Source organism: Homarus americanus, unplaced genomic scaffold (assembly GCF_018991925.1).
Source record: "Homarus americanus isolate GMGI-L3 unplaced genomic scaffold, GMGI_Hamer_2.0 scaffold51859, whole genome shotgun sequence".
NCBI lineage: Eukaryota > Metazoa > Arthropoda > Malacostraca > Decapoda > Nephropidae > Homarus > Homarus americanus.
In genome coordinates this window covers 10,059,136-10,082,756 of record NW_024711292.1, presented here as the reverse complement: position 1 = coordinate 10,082,756, position 23,621 = coordinate 10,059,136, and the positions used below count along the sequence as shown (strand labels likewise).

The window sequence follows — 23,621 nt, the reverse complement described above, 5'->3', positions numbered from 1 at the left end:
CTGCAACAGCTGGTTATTGAAGGCTTCATAGCGGTTATCATCAGGGTCGTTGGAAAGGACGAGCTTGAGTTTCTCTGCAAACTCAATGGCATCCTTTACATTACCATGTGTTAACTTCTGTTGTTCTCGGGCTGCCGCGCCACCTGCATCTTCACTGACGTCATCGTCTTCCAACATCTCATCGGCAGTCACCTCAGGATCCCTGATCACCTCCATAATGTCGTCGTTGGTGGTCTCGGAGAAGCCTGCAGCTGTAACACTCTGTGCAGCTTCTCTTGCAAGGTCCACTGCCACTGCAACAGACTGAACCTCACCAGTCACAGGTTGACTCTGCCTCCCACCTGGGATACCTTGCAACACATGCCGCCACGCGTGACGAATCTTTGCCACAGACAGCTGCCCCCATGCCTCCACCAAGAAATCAACAGCTATCTTGACGTTGAATTTCTTCCAAAACTGTTTGACGCGAACTTCTTGCTCCGCCAAATCTTCTTCCTCGTCCTCGTCGCTCTCGCTATCGGTGTCACCCAGGTTACACAACTCATCCTTGGTGTTGGTACAGTCGTTCAGGAGCTTAAACTTCTTTGCAGAGAATGCAGCTTTAATGTTGTATATCAACTCCCGGTCCATGGGCTAGATTAATGACGTAGTGTTGGGAGGAAGGAAGACCACTTTTATGTTGTGGTGACCATCCAACAGTAGGGGCGAGTGTCCTGGTGCATTGTCAAGGAGCAACAAAATGTTGAATGGAGCATTCTGTTGCTCGCAGAATTTCTTGATGTCGGGAACGAAACAGTCGTCAAACCTGGAGAGGGACAGAGCAGTGAACATCCACGCCTTACGTGCGGTTAGCCAGTGGACATTTAGCTTGGTCATGTCCATGTTCTTGTAAGCGTGCGGCTTGCGGGCTGTGTGGATCACCGATAACTTGAGCTTACAGGTACCGGAGGCATTGGTGGTAAACAGGTTGGTGATGCACTCCTTCTGCAATTTGCGGCCCCGACACTTGCTGGCAGACTGGACAACGAAGGTCTCGGTAGGTAGCTTTTTCCAAAACAGACCGGATTCATCCATGTTGAACACCTGGTCGTCGGTGTACTGTCCTTCCTCCGTAATGTCTCATAAGAAAGGAGGAAAATCACTCGCCGCAACACGGTCAGCACTCGCTCCTTCACCAGCAATGTTAATGTTGGTGATCTTGTTCCTCTTCTTAAACCCTTGCAGCCACCCAGAGGAAGCAGTGAAGGGTTTGGGCTCTGCAATTCCCATCTTACGTGCCACTGTTATGTATGGTTCACATGCGTAGTCCTGAACTGAGCGAGTGTCCACCGCCATGTTCCGTCTTGCCTGACGAATCAAGCAGCTCACCAGCAAATTCTCAGTCTTGAGCAGTACCTTATTCTGGCAGTACTTCACCATTGAAGCACCTGCAGACTTTGTGATGCTCATGTGTTCTTTTATCTTGGCGGCATCCTTCTTGATTGTCCGGATCGTAGATTTGTTCTCGCCATCCTGGCGCGCCAAATCAACTTGCCTCGTTCCTTTTTCTAATTCTTGTACGATCTTGTACTTAACTTCGTTACTTAGGGCACGTCATATCTTCTTTGGCTTGGGGCGGCTGGGTCCAGGTAATGCAAGGTTTTTCTGTGGTGGCGGGGGTCCTGCAGATGCCATTGTTACGAGTTTAGCGGGCACAAAAGAATACAGTTTACACGGGGTGACTGGGAAGAGGGCGACTGACGCGGGTAACGGTTTCTCTGTGGTGGCAGGGCACGTCATATTACATTGAACCAATCACAGCTAGCGGGGGAGGGAGGTAAGGATGCGTGGCCCAATCACAGTCTGATACATCATATGACGTCACCGATAACGCAACATCGACATACTGCGCAACCTTACTCGCGTCGCTTGACAAGATGGCGGGCTGCTTGAATCCAAAATGGCGCGGCGCGCCTGGACCCTCCAGCGACTCGCCGTGTAAATGACCAATTTTACTGCGTAATTAAAGCATTTTGATTCTGGCAAGGCACCGCGTAAATGACCAAACGCGTTAACCAAAACCGCATAAATCCAGACTCCACTGTGTGTGTGTGTGTGTGTGTGTGTATATATATATACAGTATATATATATATATATATATATATATATATATATATATATATATATATATATATATATATATATATATATATATATATATATATATATATATATATATATATATATATATATATATATCAGTACTTGTATCTCTCTATAATTAAGAGTCAAAGATACATTTTATTGTTTTATTAGCTGCAGTTTGATTATATTTTTATAGACCATAAAAGCACACAGTTTTATGTTTTAAAGTTTAATTTAATTTTTTATTTATATCTTCAGTTTTTACTTTCAATAATAACATATCCTGTTATAGTGATGTTTTTATCATCACTGCTGTTGAAAAACACATCAATCATTGGATTTCTTAATAAACTTTAATGAGCCATTAGGTAGTTGGCAGTGGTGGGCACGGTTCCGCTAACCGTTAACTAGCGAAGCTAACTTTCTCGTTAGTAGATTAGCGTTTTCGCTAACTTTTGAAACCATTAGTGGACCAATTAGCTTCTGCTAAATTTAGTTCCGCTAACTTTAAATCCGCTAACAAAATTTATACATGTTTGTTCCTGTCTGTTGTAAGCGTGTGACGCCGCGACGCGTGTCTTCAACAGCCAGTCAGGCACGCTTGGCTGACTGGCTGTTATTACGTGAATGGAATTTTTTTATTATTAAAGTTTGATACTTTTTTTTTTACAGTAAATAAAGACTGTCAGTGTATGTTGGAAGAATCATAGAATGTAATTGTAAACTAATATATAATTTCATTTCTCATTTATTTATTAATTTAATGAAGATTTTTTTGTGTCAATATATTTGGTTATGCTAAGTACTGCATAAGTTCATAACCAGGATGTCATCCAAGGTGTGCGCCAAACAAAATTTTCTAAAAACTTACTTTTCATTAAAGTTTAGAGTTTTCTGTTTATTTACATGACTAAGACCAACAATAAGTTATATAGAAATGAACTGGTATAATGTGTATGTGGTTGGTATTGCATATTTACATGAATAATGAATAAGGCCGATAGGTTGTATGAGAATGCAAATTAATTATTTTTGATATTGTGTACAGTGTACAGTACACCTTGATAAGTTGATCATCATCTGATCTTGGCATGATGCTATTTGCTGTCTATGCTATACAGTACTATAGTTTTTGGATTCGTTTAATACTTTCTGTGTTTTCGTACAGTAAATAAAGATTATAAAGTGTATGTTGAAACTTGAATGTAAACTAATGTTTAATTTCATTTGTTCATTTAATTGTTTGTGTACACCTTGATCATCATCTGATCTTGGCATGCTATGCCTTTTTGGAAAGCTCTATGTCTAAGCTACAAGACAACATATGAAAATTTCAGCTCTCTAGGTCTGTTTTTAAGGGTTTAGAGCCAAAAAAAAAAAGAAGCTAAATTCATATACCGTATATCTCGGCTTATAAGACGGAATTTGAACATTAAAAAAATCTGCCCAAAGTTAGGGGGTCGTCTAAACCACCAAGTATAAAATTCTTACCTCATAAATATTGTGGTTTAGTGTGTCAAGAGTGGTGATGGAAACATCGTAAGCCACTCACAAGGTCTTACCACTAATTATTTTATACTGAAACTTACGTTTGGCAAGCTGGATTCAAATTAAGATTACCGGTATATTAAAATAATAAAAATGTATTATAAACCTGTCTAACATACCGTAAAAGAGAATTATACCCCTGTAATAAACACAGCTATCATCACACACCCCTCCCCACGCCCCCCCCATTTGCCAGTGAGGAGACAAGAAAGGGAAAGTGACCGCGAGATTGGGCTATTTTTAGCCGTGGAGGTGGTCAGTAATGCATATCGGTATATTTACTGATAATAATACTTCTCCTATAAATAATTAATTTAAAATTTATTTTTTTACAAGGAATATTCAGTAAATGACTGCATTAATTCTTGAAACTACTGACAGTTAAATACAGACGCTTAAGTGACGTCACTAGTGTTTACACTACACCAGCTGGTAACATTTGATGCCATTACTTGAAGTGAATTGGCCTTATTTTAAATAACTAACCATAAATAAATACAAAAAGTAAAAAAAAAGATCAAAAGTGAGAAATAATATACTGTATGTATGTTGTGTTGTCAAAGTTAGAGGAACAATTCAAACTGCAATTGTGTGTAAATGAGGCAGAAAGTCAGGTCAGCGCTGAACCTGGGACTTGGTCACAATTTTCGTGATGCCATATGGCAGCAGGGTCTACCATTAGACAACACATTATGCTTCCAATATCTTCCCAGGCGGTAGTATCTACCTGTTTGGTAGCTGCATACTACCTACACAATTTTTAGTAATATTACTTTGATACATGATAAATTAGACAATGAAAATAAACATAAAATTTAATTACCAAGATGCTTCCCATTGGCAGCTGTAAGAAGAGGGGGAGATGGGCTATTTATAGCCCGTCTTTGTGTCTGAAGTGACCAGTACCGGTACCCTAATGCACCATAAATAATTCATTTAACATTTATTTTTTGTACATATATTTTGTTGTATATATATATATATATATATATATATATATATATATATATATATATATATATATATATATATATATATATATATATATATATATATATATATGTATGTATATGTATGTATGTATGTATGTATGTACAATCCGAAAGGGATGATGGATTAGTTGGAAGTGTATCCGTAAAGAAAAACAAATATTTACTTTATACGTTACGTCAATGTTTGGCAACTATAGTTTCCGTCACGACAATATTCTCATTTGGCTGGGTCGGGGAGTGAAGCTCTGCTCACTACATTGAATATTATTTATCACTACGCATCAAAGAGTACATTACAACTCATACTAGCATAAAAACACACTGAGTGAAGCTCTGTAATTATCGCAATATAAAGTAACACTAACCACCGATTTCGAAGCATAACTCACGGGACAAAACATATGGGGATTGGTGGTCACACTGGACGGTGCGGAGCGGGTGAGGCAGGGCGGGTGAGGCGTAGTTAAGTGTAGTGGGGAGGAGCCGAGGCGTGGTTGAACGGGCCAGGCCGGGGCTTTGCGGGCGGGGCACGGAACGGCGGGGCGGGGCAGGGATGGGAGGAAGGGTAAGGAGGGTGAGGTGAGGATTAGGACAGGGAGGAGGATGTAGGTTTAAAGACATGTTAAGTTATAACAGTTAGTACAGACACCGCTTTCATCACTGAAACACAATTTCTACGTTCAAAACTGACCAACAATCAAACTGCACTTGGGCTACTGAGAATGTCACAGATCGCGGGGGACACTGAGAAATCACGTTAAGCACTGAACATATTTCTAGAAAAAATTCGCGCATACCACGGCGAGAGACATTTACTTGAGCTGTAACGGTGACACACTAGGACACTTTTCACGCTACTATGCAGGAACTCCTTATCACGCACTTTCGAACAATACTCAAACAACGAGCCAGGTGTTATGGCTAAATTAGGGAGGGCATGGGTTTACGTTAAGTACACTGTTACCAATAACAAGGGACGAGGAGAGTGTGAGTTAACGTTATAGTACGCTGCCACCAATATAATGAGGCACTCTGATAAGAAGATTACATATAGGTAGAATATTGATAGTATAAGAGTATAAAAGAGAGGAAGATTTTGGTAGCGTGGCCGTGATAGTTATTTACTCTCTGGACTTACACTTATCGTATCTTATACGTCAATACACATCTATTACGTCTTAAGGGCGACTTCTCAAACACCGCTTCGTTACAACTCTTTATTAATTACGAACATGACATGGACACATTAATAACACCTTCTATTGAAGTTACTAGGACATTATGTTTACGTTACTAGGACATCATATTACGTTACTAGACACTGATTCTCGGACACGAACATGAAATGAATACACTTCCCACGTAAGTAACTCATCCCATGGAAAGCTCTGACAAAAACTCACGTGACCTAGGGGAGGCCTAGCAGGTGGTCCTGGGTTGTCTCTATGGGAGACTGCTTAGCTGGGCACCGGTGTGTCGAGGGCAACTCGCTCCCGACCGGAGGCGACCGGAGGCGGCTTGCCTCCGGCCCCTGACTTCTCTCGAGCAGGACTGGGGACGTGGTAGCTGGCCCTTCTTGGTTACAAGACACACTCTCTCTCTGTCTCTCTCTGGGCAGAGGGAGGACTAGGACGTCCTATATATTGGGAGGCGAGCCGTCAGGTTGAGCTGATCGGGGGGGCGGCGAAGGGTCTCCTTACATTTGCCCTCGCTAATGTAGGGTCAGGTCTGGACTTTTTCAGAGACTATAAGTTGTATATTCTGGAGAAATCTTCAGATGGGGCCGTGTGACATGAGAGGCCCTGGTTGATTTGTGGCCCCTTGACTTGGGCTCGAGGGTTACATTTGACCTGGCTAATGTGAGGTCAGGTCTGGACTTCTTCTGCGGTGTAGGTTATTGTGTATATTGGGAGAGAGTCGGCCGGTGCCTTCTTACATGTTTGTTGGGGCCGTGTGACATGGGAGGGGAGCCAGTTGATTTGTAACTCCTTGAGTGGTTTCGAGGGGTACCCTTACATTTGACCCCCCTAATGTCGGGTCAAGTCTGGACTGTTTCTGAGATGTAAGCTGTGGTCTGACAACCCATCACTACATATATATATATATACATATATATATATATATATATATATATATATATATATATATATATATATATATATATATATATATATATATATATATATATATATATATATATATATATATATATATATATATATATATAAGCAAGCTATAAATTAAAGAAAATACTTGCAGTGTGTTTAATATGTTACAGTATATTATAAATAAATAAATAAACAAATAAATCAGTAAATCCATTTCAAGTAAATGGAAAAATTTTACTCGACACAGACATTAGTTCCAGTTACCGGTAAATAGCAGACGCTTCAGTGACATCACTAGTGTTTACACTACACCAGCGGGTAACATTTGATGACATTACTTGAAGTGAATTGGCCTTATTTTAAAAAACCAAGGATGGTTGGTAAAGGACTACTGAGTCAGTGGGTAAGTGTCACATTTGGGGTACTGGTCTTATACAGCGAATAGAGCTCAAAAGCTACTTTTTAAATGGAAATTTGGGGGGGCTGTCTTATTTACCCCGACACCTTATAGGCCGAGATATACGGTAATAAAAGTTAGCGGTTAGCGTTAGCTTCCACTAATTTTTTTTAGTTGTTTAGCGTTAGCGAAGTTAACTTTTTAGTTATCAGATTAGCGGTTAGCGAAGCCAACATTTTGTTTAGCTGTGCCCACCACTGGTAGTTGGTCCAATGTACTGTAGTTAACTGTTGCACCCAAAGTATTATGAAACTTATCCAACATCTGGGACTGAATTCTGCCTTAAGATCCAGCCTCTTAGTAAGAAACAATATGACAAGATGGCTGCAGCTAAATAGTTTAAAGTGATCAAAGTTAATTTCAAAATATATCTGGTTAATGATACATTTTTGTTCTCTTATAATTCTGGAAGAGATAACTTTCAAGAATTAACAAGAGAGACCATTGCTAATAACAGCAAGTTCAGTTGTGCTATTTATTGACTAGCCCGTAAATATGAATAGCATACATTGCAATCTTCAGTGTAATATTGGATTTTTTTTTTCTCTCTCTTTTTTGCAGTAATCTCTCCATTAGCTGGAATCTTCAGTCCGCGGAATTTTCCAATAGCTGCGGGAAATAATTGAGCATTCCGAGAAATTACAGGAAAAACCTCTCCATTCTGCACATGAGAACAAATTTTCGAGGACTGCATCATGCGCATTTATGGAAAATTCTGAGAATATATCACTGTTCCGGGCATGGGAACAAATTTTCGAGAAATTGCGTCTTGTTTCCGATGCGGGGGAGTATGTTGGGCACATGGGTGGATGGGCTTAGAGTGCTCATGAGCTACAATTGGCTATTACTGTCATGTGATGCCTATGATTGGCTAATGTATCTCGCAGCCCATCTCCTCAAACTCTTGCATCATGACTCTTTTTTAGTTCATTGTCTGCTGCCATTGTACAAGCTTGTACGCTCGCTCACTGCTTTTTTTTTTGCACACTATCTGTGCTGTACGGTATACTGTACTGTACATGTACATTCAATAAGTGTGATAGTACCATGTGTACAGTACTGTACAGTACGTATCAGAGTGGATAGTGTATACTAGTGTGTAGGTGTATGTACAGTATACAATGCATGTATATTCCCTCCTTCATGGAGGGAGAGAAGAGTGACAGCAACACCTGCTACAGGAGATGGTACAAGACAAAGGCAGGCCATCCTGTATCATTGTATCTCCATTTGACGTGCCCGCATCACAAGCTTAAGAGGACTGCATCAGTATTGTATTTTGTTTTTTTACAACAAATTGTACATTTACAGTGGTGTTTGCATAGGTAAATACAGGACTCTTTCTGTTCGTGCAAGATGCGTAGATTAGACTCAGAAAACTTTCTCCAGTTCCCGGAAAAAAATCCGGGGATGTGCGATTTTTTCCATGGATGAGAAAATCCATCTCCATACCCGAAAATCTCTCAATCCTGGATCTGCTCTACACCAAATATTCTGGCTATTGGGGATATCACTGTGTGTGTATATGTCTTTTGCTATTAGTACAGTACATTATAAAGAAAGTTATTAATTTTGGCCCATGTGCTGAGTCAATCACTGAAAGGATTGACATTTCTTTAAGTTGACGTGACAATTCTTTTTTTTTTTTTTTTTTTTTTCATTGACCAAACTGCTGTGCAGAATTTTTGGGCAGATATTTCATGTGTTGCTGTTTTATTTTGTGTATGCATTGAGCTATTTAAGGAAGACTGAATGCACCCATTTTTGGTATGACCTGAAGAGGTAAAACTTTGTATGATATTAATAATTCTGATTTATGATAATCAGATATGTTAACACATTCTAGCAGATAACAAATGCCCTGTACTGCTAATTGTCGTTGTGTTTTTGTTATTTAACATTGTAAAACTCTATTTGAAAACAAGGTCCATTAGTTTTGATGCAACCAAATTTATTGCATATTTTCATTAAAATAATTATATTTTTTATAGAATTAGTGAATTAAGAACTTCCAAAAATACTCATATTCATTAACAGTTCTGGTAAAATTATTACTTCTAGAATTAAGTTCCGGTGAGGTTTATTTACAATACTGGTAGTACGTAGGAACATAAGTACGTATTCATTTCTTTTCACTACTTTGTATTGAGGAATGTAGGGGTCTTTGTACAGTGAAACCTCAGATTTCAAATATATTAATGAGGTGTGAAATTCCAAGGTGCCTCTTGATAATTTGAACTTTGTTTGAATATGGTCGGATAGTCCAAAATCTTTGATATGATAGCCTTATGTACAGTACTGTACATACAAAACCTGTGAGTATGCATTTCCATCCCAGCCTCTGCATAGGTCAGTGGTGCACATGAATTCTGAAAGTAATTTTTCACTTTTGGGCTTTCTCTTAACTGAAATACAGTACAATATATCCATACCTTTTGTGAAGTTACATCTTGTTATTAGCACAGGACTTACTATGAAATAGATCTGTGTAACAAGACCACCCAAAAGTAATACATAAGAGGAAATATAAAATGCATTAAAAAAAGAAATGGATGGATACAGTACACAAAGATTATACTGTACATATATATATTTTTTTTAACATTATTATGAACACTTGCCAACGTGAGACAGTAGATTCAACAAGTACCCACCAAGGACAGGCTCTGTAAAGGCTCTGGGAGATCTGTTGTTTAGTTGTGGCTGTTCCCATTGTGATTTGTTATCTAAAATTTCTAAAACCCATGCAAACAGTTTATATCCCTCAAACAAAACAAAAAGGCATGGATGATATGCCCAAAATAAGAAACAAAACAAAACAGGAAACCCTTCTGAGGGGTGACCATCAAGCAACATGCAAACCATGTGATATAACCCCACACTCAAGCTGTTTTTAAATAAATTTTTGACAGATAACATTTCATTATTTCATGCCAGGCTAAGTCAAATATTCACAAACAACATTGTCCACATCTCCACACTTTTCACCCTACACTTCCTACATCTTTCCCTGCCCACCTTTGCACCTGCCTAACTCACCACTCTTTACTGTCCATTTTTTGCCCTGTCCACCTTTCTTTACTGCTCTACCCTGCCCAATAAGTGTTTTGCCAGTGTGGTTAACTCCAACTTTTGTTATGTGGGGTGCAGTACTCTGTAAATCACCTGTAAGTTTTACTTCTCTAATTATAATTATAATTGTTGGAATTAGTGACAATTGTTGTTGTTGTTTTTCTTCTTCTAATGCATTTACAGTAGGTAAAATAATACCCTGTATATAAACTTTGGTTTTGGGGATTCCTGCCGACCACAGGGTTACTTTATTAAACAACACGTCCTGTTGAGTACATATTTTCAACCTTTTGGCTGCCATGGTCTCTCAATAAACCGTTATTTGTTATTTGATTATTATGAATATACTGTCAGACAAAGATTTTTTTTTTTAATCCCTACTCACCAGTTTAACAAAGAAAGCTAGAGGAACCATATGAGTAAATGTGACAAGTACTCCAGAGAGTGAAGTAACCATTCATAATTATGATCCATTTGTTTCATGTGTAATAATTTAAGTCAACATTTGAGAGATTATTACTGGCATTCAAGGTGAATAGCAATTCCATCTGTAGTAACCGTACTCTAGACCGGTCTCAATTCAAGTAAATTATTGAAAGAATGTTTTTAAATTACTTTCATTTACTTTTTTTATTTCTGTAGCCATTGGTTTGTTTTATTTTTATGCTAAATTATTTGTTATGAATGTAGATGTATTTATTCAATAAGAGCAAATTAATGTAATCAAATATACTATGTATCTTTTGATTGTTGAGTGTGTGGTTTTTACTGAAGATGTAACTCTTTCTCATTACTATGAGTGGCAATGTTGATGGAAGCAGTTCTTAATTACTTGTGGGAATGTAACAGCGGTGTGACCAATCTTGCCTTCAGGAAATATGTAATTTTTCAGAATTGAAGTTTCTTGTTTCATTCAGTTGATAAACCTCCTGAAATAGGAGACAGGTGTTTTTAAGTAAGGTATTTTAATTGATTTGGTTCTGATATCTCTATTTTTTATTAGCTATTCAGTAGACAGTGTAGAGTATGTTTTTAATTGAAGCATTACCAGACACTCTTAGCTATGGTTATTAACATTCAACAGCAGTTGTGCTCAAATTTTAGTGTTGGATTTTGTATACTGGCTGAACATTTTTTACATAATGTCTTGTCAAAACTATGAAGCTATGTACAGTTCATTACTGTATTTTTCCCTATGACCACCCAATAAGTAATATATAGCCCCCCACACACACACACACACACACACACACACACACACAGTAGCACCTCTCGATAGTGGACTGTTCAGTACCTTGAGTTGTTGCTAATGGGTGGTTTTCCATTGAAAGTGGGTCCCATAGTCATGACTGCCCATTGAGTAGAGGTTAAGGTTTTCAGGGGTCTATACTATAGTTGAAATTAAAATCAAATGGTAAGTACTGTGTAATGGGCCGAGTTTCCTCTTTTTAATAATTTACCATATAGATATTATTTTTCTGTTAGTATTCTATTTATTCATATACTTATTTGTTCTGTAGCATTCTTTCCAGTGAGTATCCTGTTTTATATACTTATCCTTCTTCAATTCTTTACATATACAGTGACCCCTCGTTTAACGAACGCCTCGGTTAACGAAATTTCGGTTAACGAACTGCCTTCCATAAGGATCTTCAATTCGGTTAACGAACAAAAATTCGGTTAACGAATTTCTTACGAACCGACCTCAACATGTTTTCGCTTGCACTGACCGGGCAACCAGCTTTAGTATCAGTTCGCCAATACATTAATCGGTTCTAGGGCTTAAATTCCTTACTATTTTAGTAAATATCAAGAAGTTTATACTATTCAATAATTTTAAAAGTTTAATATTCAATTTTTTAGTCATTTTAACGATTATATTGAACATAATTGAAGGTAAAGTGACTAGTTTAATGCGCGGCATCCAGCCTCTTAACACAGCAAACAGGCGTTAGTCTCTCTCTGTTTTCACTGGAGGTAACATCTTGCTTGAGACTCTCTTCAACTAAATGCTTTTTTCTGTGTTTCCAAGCAAATTATTGGTCATTTTGAAATATATTTTACATATTGACAATATATAATGCAGTGCAGTGTTGATTTAAAGAAAATAATCTTGAATTACACCAAGAGAGCTAAAATTTTATGGGTGAAATGGCACCATGGGGTGACTTCTCTTCCACCCCAATGTCTTCTCTTCTTCCTTCTCCTCCACCCCCATTCTAAATCCCATCATCATCATCATCATCATCATCATCATCATCCAGGAGCCTTCTACAAACACACCTCAAAGTAAGTGAACTTTTCTACCATTTTTGTTGAATTTAGGAAATTTTCGGTGAGCTGGAACCAATTACCCAAAAACCCATTGAAACAATGGTTTCGGTTAACGAACTTTTCGGTTAACGAACGACCTTCTGGAACGGATTGAGTTCGTTAACCGAGGGGTCACTGTATATCCTTATTCTTCTATATACTTATATAAGTAGCTTGTATGCTTCTCTGCTTATATTTTCCAAGTCAATGTTCTTTCTTTTCATTTCCTTTCATATATTATAATCTCTTCCATATATTTGGTTCTAGTTATATTCTAAACCATGGATTAACCTGGGAAACCGTGTCTGTCTTATTACCACACTTATTATACTTACACCGGTAGAACTGCCACCACCCAGGATTTTTCTAGAATATAACATCTCTTAGTTAACTGTTAGGTAGCGAGCTTCTAGGCACGTGAGTTAGTTATTTTCTGAGAACCAATGTGGGAAAGGATAGAGTGGTGATACTCGTAGACGTAGATTACTAATTCAATATTTATTAACAGTGATTGGATAAGATGCATCTTAGATTCACTCAGACAAAGCAGAACTGCAATTTATTTCTTAAGTCATCAAACACTTCAAGAACTTATTACCTCATTAAATACCTCCAAATTCTTATTACTTCAATCGACAATTGTGGTATTGTCACTCTGCCAAATGATAGTCAGTACTGGGTATACACCAGATATCACTGGACCCTCAGGTCTTACCTTACCAAGTAGCAAATTAACTCTTCACTTCTTGGTTATATCATTATACTCTCAGATTATCATTTCATGGCCACTACCAATGAATACATAGCACACTGAACAAATCCACAATTATCTCAACATACAATACCTCCTGTTAATTCACAAGGAACAACATGGCACTTTTAACTCTCATTCAGTGGTTCAATACTTAACCTGGGATACTATATTTCTGCTAGTTATCCCCCAAACAAGGTACCATAATACTTAGGCCTATGTAACTGTGAGGAGTGCCCCAGGGTAACGCTGGTCTCTACAACAAATGAAGATCGCTGTTAGGGGTCGGTTGTAGACCGACACACGCTCAGGGAGTGGGCGCCTGATTTGCAGGAAACGGACTTCCCAGTTCAGTCCGGTCGAATTAACGGCATCGTCCAACCCGGTTACCGACCTATGTTAGCTGATGAGTATTCAGCTCAACACACTGGAGAGACGTTGAGGAAGTCACGAATGCGTAAAGGTCTAACTTCAACTATACAAAACATACGCCTGGCAACGGTTCAGACAATATCTAAATCTCTACGTTGCTCGACTTAATTGGCACAGAATTCACTATGTTAACACATGAGCACTGATATTCACCAAAATTGACTAAGTTAAACTGAATTAATAGGCGGCGGGAACACACGTTAACATACCTGGAGAGACGTTGAGGAAGTCACGAATGCGTGATTCTCCCTCGTGTAGAGGTATATACGTGCACCCGCGTGGCAGCTTGGGCCTCCGTATTCATACCAGAAGGGTCAATCTTACCAACAACATAACTTCTCTATCATTTTGGATGACTGTATACTTAGTTATGAACTCCGGTGTTCTGGATCAGGGTAATTTCCTATGTCTATTCATATAATCTAATCAGAGGTTGAGCTTGCCAGGAAAAGGTGGAATATACACGTCGATATCATTAATTCTGCAAGCTCAGGCCTGAGGCGAACAAGGAGCTAGTCACGGGGAGGCGCTAGATCTTGGAGATTATACCAGTTGACAGAATAGTTCAGGAGATTAATGACTTTCTCAAATAGACAACTGACACTAATTAAACTATAAACATCAGATTCTCTGATGTCGGGGCGACAAAATGATATAACTTCAGGCGCGATCAGAAACTCATGGATACCCCCACGGACGACATAAAATACGCCACTCTAGCTGGCAAACTCGACACTCACTTACTTGACACGGAGGGAGGGACCGACCGACCGACCGACCCAGCTGGCATGGTGGGAAGAGGGGGGGAGGCAAGGTGGGGTATTTTGATTGACAGATAGTGTTGTGAAGAATATTTTTTTATTTTATTAACTGAAGATATTTGTTTTAGCTCATAAAATTCATACAAATTACCCGGCCAGAATATAATTTACATTGCTGGAATTCTTACAATTTGATGATCATTTTGAATATAAACATCATAGATTTTGCATTAGACATACAAATTTTAGATCTAATGTAAGTATTTTGTTTACTCTGGGTAAATATGTTATCTTTTGTGCAAAATATATGACATTTATATTCAAAATATTCCTGGTCTTACAAGGAATCCAGCAATGTCAATTATATTATCCTAACTTTAGTTTCAGGTATTATTTATTACTATACCTTAAAATCTAGTGTTTCCCCCTAACATTTCTCAGAGAGGGAAGAGCTAGCGAGTGTGAGAAGAGGGGGAGGGAGTTGAGTCCATTATTTGAATGGACATTAACTTGGCCACTGTATTTCTCTATTTCTCTTAAATATTAATTGTGTGCTGTACCATCATAAAATTAAGATGTTATTTTTACTAGAGCATAAGTATTGTGTCGGAAAAAGTGGATTTTGGGGGTCTGCCGGTCTCTATTTCAATTAATCCCATATGTTATGTTGTTCACTACGCGTTTTTCACTTTACGCGGGCCTCCGTGGGTTCAATTGACCGCGTAAAGTGAGGGTTCACTGTATATATATATATATATATATATATATATATATATATATATATATATATATATATATATATATATATATATATATATATATATATATATATATATATATATATATATATATATATATATATATATATATATATATATATATATATATATATATATATATATATATATATATATATATATACAGTGGGGTATGCTATAACGAATGCTATCCTACTACGAATATTCCTTTAACGAACGGTTTTACCTATAAAATTGAGAATGCTATAACGAACGAAACTCCTACAACGAACATTATTATTTTTTATTTTTTTATTTTTTATTTATTTTTTATTACAGGTATTAATGATATTCTTTATTTCAGGGGTTAAGATGCATATTTATGCACTTTTTTACAATTTTTACAATTTTATATTATATTTTTCAGTGTTAAGTGGTTGTATTTGGGGACCTGGAACGGGTTAATCCTATAACGAACAAGGTTCTAGAACCAATTAGATTCGTTATAGCATACCCCACTGTATATATATATATATATATATATATATATATATATATATATATATATATATATATATATATATATATATATATATATATATATATATATATATATATATATATATATATATATATATATATCTATATATATATATATATCTATATATATCTATATATATATATATATATATATATATATATATATATATATATATATATATATATATATATATATATATATATATATATATATATATATATATATACAGTGAGTTCTGCTATAACGCGTGTTTTGATAGCGCGAATTTGCTCTAACGCGATTTATGAATAGAGGAACGATATTTGTATAACGCGAACACTTGTTTGCTGTAACGCGATTTTTGCTTACTATTTCTCCAATTTTGTGGTATTAACTGTGAATATGGTAAAGAAGAATATCTCCAAGAAGCTTTCTGGTGATCGAATTCCCGGTGATGATCGTAAAAGAAAGGATATAACACTTGAAGAGAAGCTCGATGTTATCAACCTCAAAATCACCCTTCTCCCCCATCAAGTTATATTCATATTTTTTCAAGGTAAAGTGTTACATTTGCTGTATGATTTCATTATTAGATATGAATGTAACATTTATTTAGACTGTGCTACCCTTTGTGTTAGGCTAACTACTAATTTTTTTTCGATTTTGAGTAGTAATCTGCACCTAACCCTATTTTCTCCATAAGCCGTTATTTCTATTACGCGATTTTCTATAACACGATATTTTACAAGAACACAACTATCTGGATCCCCAGAATTTTCAAAAGCTGGAAATTTTTTGTTGAGCATTGCAAGAAATTCCAGGTATCCGAACAAATTTCCAAAGAGATTTTATCAGCACATTTCCAGAAAATTACAAGAAAATCTCACTTCCGGATATTCAAACGAATTTCCGAGAAATTGCATCATGTTTCTGATGCAGAAACACATGCCAGGTGCATAGGTGGGTGTGCTCATGAGCTACAATTGGCTATTACTGTCATGCAACTGTATGGGATGCCTATGATTGGCTGATGTATCTCGCAGCTTATCTCCACAAACTCTTGCATCATGATACTCTTAGTTTATTGTCTGCTGCCAATGTACAAGCTTGTTTGCTTGCTCTCTGCTATTTTAGCAAATGATCTGTGTTGTACAGTACTGTATGTTATTGTACCAGCATATAATCAGCCAAGAATACTGTTAAAGCAATGTTAGTATGAAAAAGTGATAACAGATACGTATACAGTAAACCCTTGTTATTCGCGGGGGTTAGGTTCCAAGGAATGGCGCAGAGGAAAAATCGCAAATACCAACTTATACTACCTTAGTGCACTACTGTATACCTATACCACACAACCAACCAGCCGCGGCAGCACATCCCCTCTTTTAACTTACCTAATAATTCAACTTTCTCTGTCAGGGTCATCACTGATTTCTGCCTTTTACATTTTACTCCACTAGCATCACTAGCACTGACACTAGGCAGTCTTTTACAGGCCATTTCACACAGAAACACAAAAATTTTGACAGTACAATACGAGATGCTGCATCATAGGCAATGGTTGAGCGTGAACTGGGGGAGAGGAAACACTGCTGGTGCATGGGGTGACTCATTGCACTGCAGGATAAGGCTCGCAAGCTACCATTTGCTTACCACGAATCGTCGAAATCACGAATCGCAAACCTGCGAATGGCAAGATTCTACTGTACTATACTGTACATTCAGTAAGTGTGAAAGTACCATATGTACAGTACTGTACTGTACATAGCATAGTGGACAGTGTATACCTGCTGTAGACTAGTATATAGTGGGTGTATGTACAGTATACAGTGTGTGTACAATCCCTCCCTCCCTGGAGGGAGAAGAGTGACAGCAACACTTGCTACAAAAGATGGTACAGGACAAAGGCAGGCCATCTTGTATTATCATATCACCATTTGGCCTGCCTGCAGCACAAGCTCAAGATGATAGCATCTGCTGGTGAGTACAGTATAGTGTATACAGTACTATATTTTGTTTATTTACAATATATTGTATGTGTACAGTGTTTTTGCATAAATAAATACACCTGTGTCCTTCTGACTGCAGTTAAGTTCCTTCGTGCAAGATGGGTAGATTATATTGTAGTCTCGGAAAACAATCACTAGTACCCGAAAAAATTCTGGAAATCTCTCAAACCTGAAACCAGTCTGCTCCAAATATTTTGGCTAATGGTGAGATTACTGCACTCTACACATAATGAAACAAAGATAACCCAGATTGTTTCAGACTTTGAAGTAAATAACTTAATATGGTATACCGTCCCAAGCATAATACCTAACCTATTTTACTGCTTACTTATCTTAATCTATAGTTCGTCTCAACTAAATTAATGGCTAGGTACCACAGAGTTACAGAATTAATTTGCAGTACAGGTACTGTAGTTATGAAGAAGGTAACTGAAACTTTTGTGATGAAAATTTAGGGTAACATGCCAAATGATTGTAAATACAGTGGTAGCAGCATAAATAGGTGAGACAACTTAACTGGAGACCCACTGACTCCCTCCTTTAGTTTACACCATGCCTGATGGCATGCTTTATCAAGAGTTTCATGGCTAGAAACTGCTACCATCTCTGACTAGGAAATCCACAAAAAATATCAGGATCACTCCAATGGAAATGATGCTACTTTACCCTATACTGTTCTGTTTATCTCTTAATGAAGGTAAGATATTAGGCACTGAAGGAGATTCTTTTAATAGTTATTAATTTGAAATAACAATTCCAAAAATTTTACAACAACCAGCCACTAAATAGCTCATAGTATGGGTGGAAGAAGCTTAGGCATCCTATTCAGTGATTTGAAATAGACTGTGGTGAGAATTATTTTCCTGAAATATTTGCATTTGATGATACCTGTACAATACACGAACAACTCTCTCTTTTTAACACGCTCATTGGAGTTTGGTTCTCAAGAAAAACTCACCATTGAAGGGGTACAGGCTATTTTTGTGATGAACAGTTCCTTTCATTTGTGTCTCATATATATATATATATATATATATATATATATATATATATATATATATATATATATATATATATATATATATATATATATATATATATATATATATATATATATATATATATATATATATTCTGCATTTACGCGGTCAATTGAACCCGTGGAGGTCCGCGTAAAACAAGAAATGCGTAAACGAAATAACAGAACAGATGGGATTAATTTAAATAGAGACTGGGCCGATCCCCATTCTCCACTTTTTCCGACACAATACCTACGTTATAGTAAAAATAGTATCTTAATTTTATGATGGTATGCACACACACATAATATAGAAGAGAAATATCAATAAGAGAATAATATACTGTACCAGGTAAAAGAAAAATCAAGGTTTAACACTTTCGTTAGTAGAAGAGATGGGTGGATATACGGGGATGAGGGCTGGTTCCGAGGCAGAGGGCAGATTAGTGGCCCCCCAGGTGAATCACTATCACTATCCACCACAGATGTCAGGGCCTCCCTGACAAACCCCTCAAAGTCACCATCACTGTCACTATCACTGACTTGGGCTGGCTGTGGTGGGTTGCGGGCAAAGAAGTCGGTGTTGTTACGCTGACGGCTAACGTTGATGTGGTCGTGATACATCTTGATATACGGCTCCATACTTTGGTCTAGATGGTTATTGGAGACTTCATATCGGTGATTGAGAGGGTCTTTGGAAAGGATGAGCTTGAGTTTCTCGGCAAACTCGATGGCATCCTTTACATCACCATGTGTTAACTTTTGTTCTCGTGCTGCCGCACCACCTGCCTCCTCACTGACGTCATCATCTTCCAACATATCGTTGGCAGTCACCTCAGGATCCCTGATTACCTCCATGATGTCGTCGTTGGTGGTCTCGGAGAAGCCTGCAGCTGTAACACTGCAACTTCTCTTGCAAGGTCCATTGCCACTGCAACAGACTGAGCCTCTCCAACCACAGGTTGACTCTGCCTCCCACCTGGGATACCCTGCAACACATGCCACCACGTGTGACGAATCGTTGCCACAGACAGCTAGACAGCTGCCCCCATGCCTCCACCAAGAAATCAACAGCTTTCTTCACCTGAAACATTTTCCAAAACTGTTTACCTCACACTTCATGCTCCGCCAACTCTTCTTCTGGATCCTCGCTCTCACTATCTGTGCCACTCAAAAGGTTCCGCAACTCATTCTTGGTGTAGTCGTTCAGGAGCTTAAACTTCTTTGCGGAGAATGCAGCCTTAACATTGCATATCAACTCCTGGTCCATGGGCTGGATTAACGACGTAGTGTTGGGAGGACAGAAGACCACTTTTACACTGGGGTGACGATCCAACAGTAGGGGCGAGTATCCTGGTGCATTGTCAAGGAGCAACAAAATGTTAAATGGAACATTATGTTGCTCGCAGAATTTCTTGACGTTGGGAACGAAACAGTTGTCAAACCAGGAGAGGGACAGACCGGTGAACATCCACGCCTTATGTGCGGTTAGCCAGTGGACATTTAGCTTGGTCATGTCCATGTTCTTGTAGGTGTGCAGCTTGCGGGCTGTGTGAATCACCGACAACTTGAACTTACAGGTGCCGGAGGCATTGGTGGTAAACAGGACGGTGATGCGCTCCTTCTGCAACTTCCGGCCCCGACACTTGCTGGCAGACTGGACAACGAAGGTCTTGGACGGTAATTTCTTCCAAAAAAGACCAGATTCGTCCATGTTAAACACCTGGTCGTCGGTGTACTGTCCTTCCTCCATAATCTCACGTAAAAACGGAGGAAATTCCCATGCCGCAACACGGTCAGCTCTAGCTTCTTCACCACCAATGTTGATATTTGTGATCTTGTTCCTCTTCTTAAACCTCTGTAACCCCCCAGAGGAAGCAATAAGGGTTTGGGCTCTGTAATTCCCATCTTTCGTGACACTGCAGCATACAGTTCACGTGCGTACTCCTTAACTGAGCGCGTGTCCACCGCCATGTTCCGTCGCGCCTGACGCACCAAGTAGCTCACAAGTAATTTTTCCGTCTTGAGAAGCACCTGTAGACTTTGTGATGTTCATGTGCTCCTTTATATTGGCTGCATCTTTCTTAATTGTCCTGATAGTTGATTCGTGAACACCATGCTGGCGCGCTAGATCAACCTGTGTTGTTCCTTTCTCCAACTCTTGTATGATCTTATATTTGATTTCATAGCTTAAGGAATGTCGTGTCTTCTTTGGCTTAGGGCTGCTGGGTCCAGGTAATGCAAGGTTTCTTTGTGGTGGTGGTCCAGTGGAAGCCATTCTTATGGAACAATGGATACCGATATACACGGTGTAGCCGTTAGGGGTGTAACTGATGCAGGTAGGTCAAGGGGCTTGAACGCTCCCGCGGTGGGGCACGTCATAGTACTACATTAAACCAATCACATCTAGCAGGGAGGGAGGTAAGGATGCTTTGCCCAATCACAGTCCGCTACGTCATATGACGTCACCGATAACGCAACAAAGACATACACTGCGCAACCTACTTGCGCCGCTTACACAACATGGCGGATGGCAGGAGGTTTAGATCCAAAAATGGCGCGGCGCGAGAGGACCGCCAGCCGCACTCCACGTAAAGGGGTACACGCACCGCGGAAAGTGAGCATTCCGTGTTCGGCAGGGTACCGCGTAAACGTGGAACGCGTAAAGTGGGACCCCGTAAAGCGAGGGTTGACTGTATACTGTACTGTACAGCAGTGAAATATTTTAGAATTTGTGAGACGGTGCAATGGCCATGTGGCCAAGTAGACGTTATCTCCAAACATTTATCAGTTACACCCTCAATATTTATTCTGAAGAAGTGATAAAGTGATGTGCATTGAAATTTTTATAATGAAATACAGTAGTGAAATATTTTTTAAATTTATAAGACGTTGCTGAAATGGCTACTCACAATACAATTGCATATACCACACACAAGCATGTCTTAAAAATAATAAGCAATAGTGAAATGTAGTGCAGTAGAGGTATGGCGAATTATAATGAATATATTGTGCTTATTTGATACGTACATAGTATTTGTAATGGCATTGCCATTGTCATGCTTATGTCAAGGCCTACCTTGTCTGAATGGTAAGTGGAATTATTAATGCCAAAATTTCAATTTTTGTCACAGAAACGTCTAAGTTGTCTGTTTCTTTTCCTTAGTATGTGTAGAGTAATCACCACAAAAAAATACTTTTGAAAGATTTCAACAAAAACAAGCAGGGAAAAAATGTGTTTAAACGTTTTGGCGACTGCACTCATCACCACCATTTATTTATACTTTTTATTCTATACGTAATTCCATTACTTTTTACATTTTTTTATGTTTATACCATCGTCTTCCTCATTATTTACTCTTTCTTACTGTGTGCATTTTGTACTGACTGATGCAATTACCATATTTACTGGCATATAAAACGCACCATCACCTAAGATGCACCCCTATTTAACAAGGATAGTTTGTGGAAAAAACAATTTTAGTATGTTTCAGCATACTTTTATTGAAATTGATTTAGGGGAATAACCCGTCTCTACCTCTGATCAGAGCAGCTGTGGGGCTTGTTTATATTTTGGTCAAGAGAATTACTGACAGGATGTGAAGTCGTATTTTTGGCTGTGATGTTTTGTGTTACCGGTATCTGCCACCAGGTTGTAGCACCATTTCTATTGTTTTGGCGTCATCAGCTCGCTGCAAATGGCTGACTGGCGGCTGAACTTTCTGTTAAATTTTTTTTAATCTTTCTAGGGTCATTTTTCATTTCGATAATAAACAAATGTTTCTTAATGGTAACACAGTCGTCAAATAATGTAAGACATGTATCTGGTGTGGGTTACGTATGCTGGGGAAGGAGGTACAGTGAGATGTGAGCTTTCCTCTGCTGTTAAGCCAATGTAAGCCATTACAGTATTTACGTCTTCGGCAAATTTGCTGTAAGCGTGTGATAATTTGGCTGTTTTTCAGCCAAATTAGTAACACAATTTTTTTGCTTAGTGGACTACTGCTCGTCCCAGACTCCCTAGCTAGGCACCTCTGCCTACTGCGTTCGGCCTCCCATCCGTAATACGGGCGCATTAGATGTAGGGTAATTTTTTATTCATTATTTTTTTTTTTTACGCGTCTCATATGCCGGCAAATACGGTATTTCCCAGCCCTTTTTACATAGGAAAGTATCATTTGAATAAATATTTAACAATACTTCAGCCACAAATAGCGCTCGGGAAAAAAATATCTTCTACCAATTTCTGGTCATTTTACTGGCTGAAAAGGGGTCCTGTGACAGGCTCATTAAATAAATTTCAGGAAGTCCCGAGAGTGTTAAGGCCATTTTCCACCATTTGCACAAGTTAGGTTTTGCAGCCAATCTCATCAGGCCCTTATCTCTGAGGTAATTTCTCAGACAAAAATATATGAGTGAGAAGCACTTTTTGCATCTTTATTTTTTACAGATTTAAAAAATTGGTCTCAGTGTACCACGGTTTTTGTCTTACCCGGTACTCAAATCAAAGAGTATGATACTGTATAATTCTTTTGTGCTGATGATAAGCCATTGCCATACTAACAAACATAAACACATTCACATGTGGACATCTAAATTGTGTCACATTACATATATGCCAATAATCAAGTGTATGTCTGAGGGAATGGTATAAGTACTGACCAAATACTTTAAGTAGGCCTGTTGTTCCTTTTTCATATCTTGACCAAAATCTGACGACGCTGATCAAAATTACCACTAGGTCTTATACGTATACTGTATGGAAATTGGCAACGTGT

The 23,621-nt window shown here is 38.3% G+C and overlaps 1 protein-coding gene across 2 annotated transcripts in view; it reads left to right on the top strand.

Annotated features, from left to right (window-relative positions):
• Nucleotides 1-11,201, top strand: part of LOC121878144 (sorting nexin-17-like) — a 159,951-nt gene extending 148,750 nt beyond the window's left edge. For both annotated transcript variants that reach the window (XM_042384288.1, XM_042384202.1), the window contains exon 12: nucleotides 7,792-11,201. In XM_042384288.1, coding sequence (XP_042240222.1) covers nucleotides 7,792-7,856 — 65 coding nt within the window. In that variant the 3' untranslated portion in view covers nucleotides 7,857-11,201. The remainder of the gene's footprint in view (nucleotides 1-7,791) is intronic.
• Nucleotides 11,202-23,621: the final 12,420 nt, after the last annotated feature.